General features: G+C 33.1%; 1 protein-coding gene across 1 annotated transcript in view; it reads right to left on the reverse strand.

Moving 5' to 3' along the window:
• Positions 1–965: 965 nt before the first annotated feature.
• Positions 966–2,271, reverse strand: part of BRIP1 (BRCA1 interacting protein C-terminal helicase 1) — a 138,282-nt gene continuing 136,976 nt past the window's right edge. The window contains exon 26 of the mRNA XM_014531667.1: positions 966–983. Coding sequence (XP_014387153.1) covers positions 981–983 — 3 coding nt within the window. The 3' untranslated portion in view covers positions 966–980. The remainder of the gene's footprint in view (positions 984–2,271) is intronic.

Genomic DNA, 2,271 nt, shown 5'->3' on the forward strand with positions numbered 1-2,271 from the left:
GGTTTTAAACCTTTAGCAGCTACATTCTAGAAAAACATGAAAGAGTGAGGTTATAGCATTAAAATAGACTTGCTTCTCAGTAAAAGGAATTGTGATCATCATAATTTATTTATCAAACAAGTTTTTTTCCCTAATGGAAAAAAAGAAGACCTGATTTCAGGAATGATTGTATCAAACTTAAAGAAGGAATTTGCATGCTCTTTATTTAAAACTTGAAAATTTTACGTCCTTTGAGAAACTAAATCATTCCACACCATATAACTTATTTCTCTAGTTGTCTTATGTATGTTAACTCAGCCACTCCCATTGGATTTTACATTCTTTGAAAGTAGAGACCATATCTTAAATTTCCCCTCTTTCCCTTTATCACATAGTGTTAAGCATAGAATATGTACTCAATAAATACTTGATTATGAAAGCTTAGCAATGTTTATCTGTTAAAAAAACTAGATGTACTTTTTACCCCAACTCCAATCTTACTAGTATTAGATTAAGTGTGCCTTCCTTTTCTGCTTATGACTTATTCCAAGTCTCACTTTTCCTTCATTTCATCTATTTATTACTCCCAATCTTTCCTTTTTCTTTTTCCTCCCCCTCCCAAGATATATATATATATATTTGGAAGCACACACACATATACACAGACACAATACTGAATATATAACATTCTTAGGAAATTATATATAAAATATATTATAATCTTATGTAATTGATTAATCATGAGTATACTTTGTTCCTATCTTATTGCTTTAAAAGAAATCTAGAACACTAAATCAAGTTTTTTTTAGGTTATCTTAAATTGACTTTTTCCACCAAAATCACTGGTCCTCTCTTCTAATGGTTAGTTTTCATTATCTCAGGACACAGCAAGGATTTCACTCAAATGTAACATTCCCTACTTAAAACATTTAATTTTATTACCTTCTTGGTAAATTTGTTTTGCTGCATTTGTTGGTTCCATTGGAAGAAAGTGATGGTTGTTACTGATAAAAGAGGATTTAAAAAATAATTATTGATTTCTCATGGTGGTGTTAGTAGTTTTATCTTAGCTTTAATAATGCTCAGTCATTTCTAGATTATAAATCCTCATATCTTTTGTGATTTATGATTTTAGGATAAAGAAGGTAAATTATTATGGTAACTGATACACAGACCTGGAACTTAGTAAGAAATCTAAATTTAATTCCCACCCTTTTCTAAAAATAAAAGCAGTATAGCTGCTCAGTTTCTGTGTCTATTAGATTTGAATACTGTTGTTCATTACTGATATGTAATCTATTGTGTCTATTGGAAGTGATATCAACAAAAGGGCAAATAAGAACTAGTAATGCAATCATTATTATACTATGCTATCATTTGAACATCAAAATATTTCACAGAAAATTATATTTAGTGATTTGAATCACACTATTGATAAACATGTTGAGGCATATGGAAAGTTAGTATTCAGATCTGAGTTTCTGGCACTAACAATGTGTGGCTGCAGTTGGTCTTTAGCAAATTGCAATGACCTGGATATCATAAATACAAGTTGACTTATGATAAATAATAACAATTTTCAGTGGGTAGAAACTGCATATTTCATGTACCCTAACTGGTGTTTGGCATTTACTTTGTGAAGTTTAAGGTTTCTTAAAATATAAAACTGGACTCAGAATGTTATTTTCATGATTCTTTTAAATATCCATAATAACTGGTTATTTATTTGACATAGAATCACCTACTTCAAATGTAAATGTAGAATTTAAAACATTGCAACTCCCACTCTGCATGTGAAATTCCATCAGAATTATCTTTTGAAATATCTACTTGGTTTTTCTTTTTATCTCAACGATAGGTATTTGTAATTATCCTATCTAATAATAGAGAAACATGGTAATTAACCGTAACTTCGGTACCCTTCCCATTGGCTAATCAGAGAGATATGCAAATTAACTGCCAACCAAGATGGCGGCCGGCAGCCAGGCAGCTGAAGCGAACGGGAGGCTTGCTTGCTCCAGTGATGGAGGAAGCCAAGGTTCCCTGCCTGCCGCTGCCAGCCTCTGAGCTGCACTCTAAGAAACAATGTGGCAATTATAGAAGCTAAACAAAACCCAGAAACCTGCTTTCAGCCAGCCAGGCCTCAGAGCTGGAGTTGCAACAGTATTTCAATTATAGAAGCCAAACAAACCCAGATACCTGCTTTCAGCAGCCGAGATCTCAGAGCTGGAGCCGAGCCTCAGAGCTAAAGCCGGCTCTCAGTTCCAGTGACAGCCATAGAAGGTAAATAAA

The sequence above is a fragment of the Myotis brandtii genome, unplaced genomic scaffold (genome assembly GCF_000412655.1).
Source record: "Myotis brandtii unplaced genomic scaffold, ASM41265v1 scaffold120, whole genome shotgun sequence".
NCBI classification, from domain to species: Eukaryota; Metazoa; Chordata; class Mammalia; order Chiroptera; family Vespertilionidae; genus Myotis; species Myotis brandtii.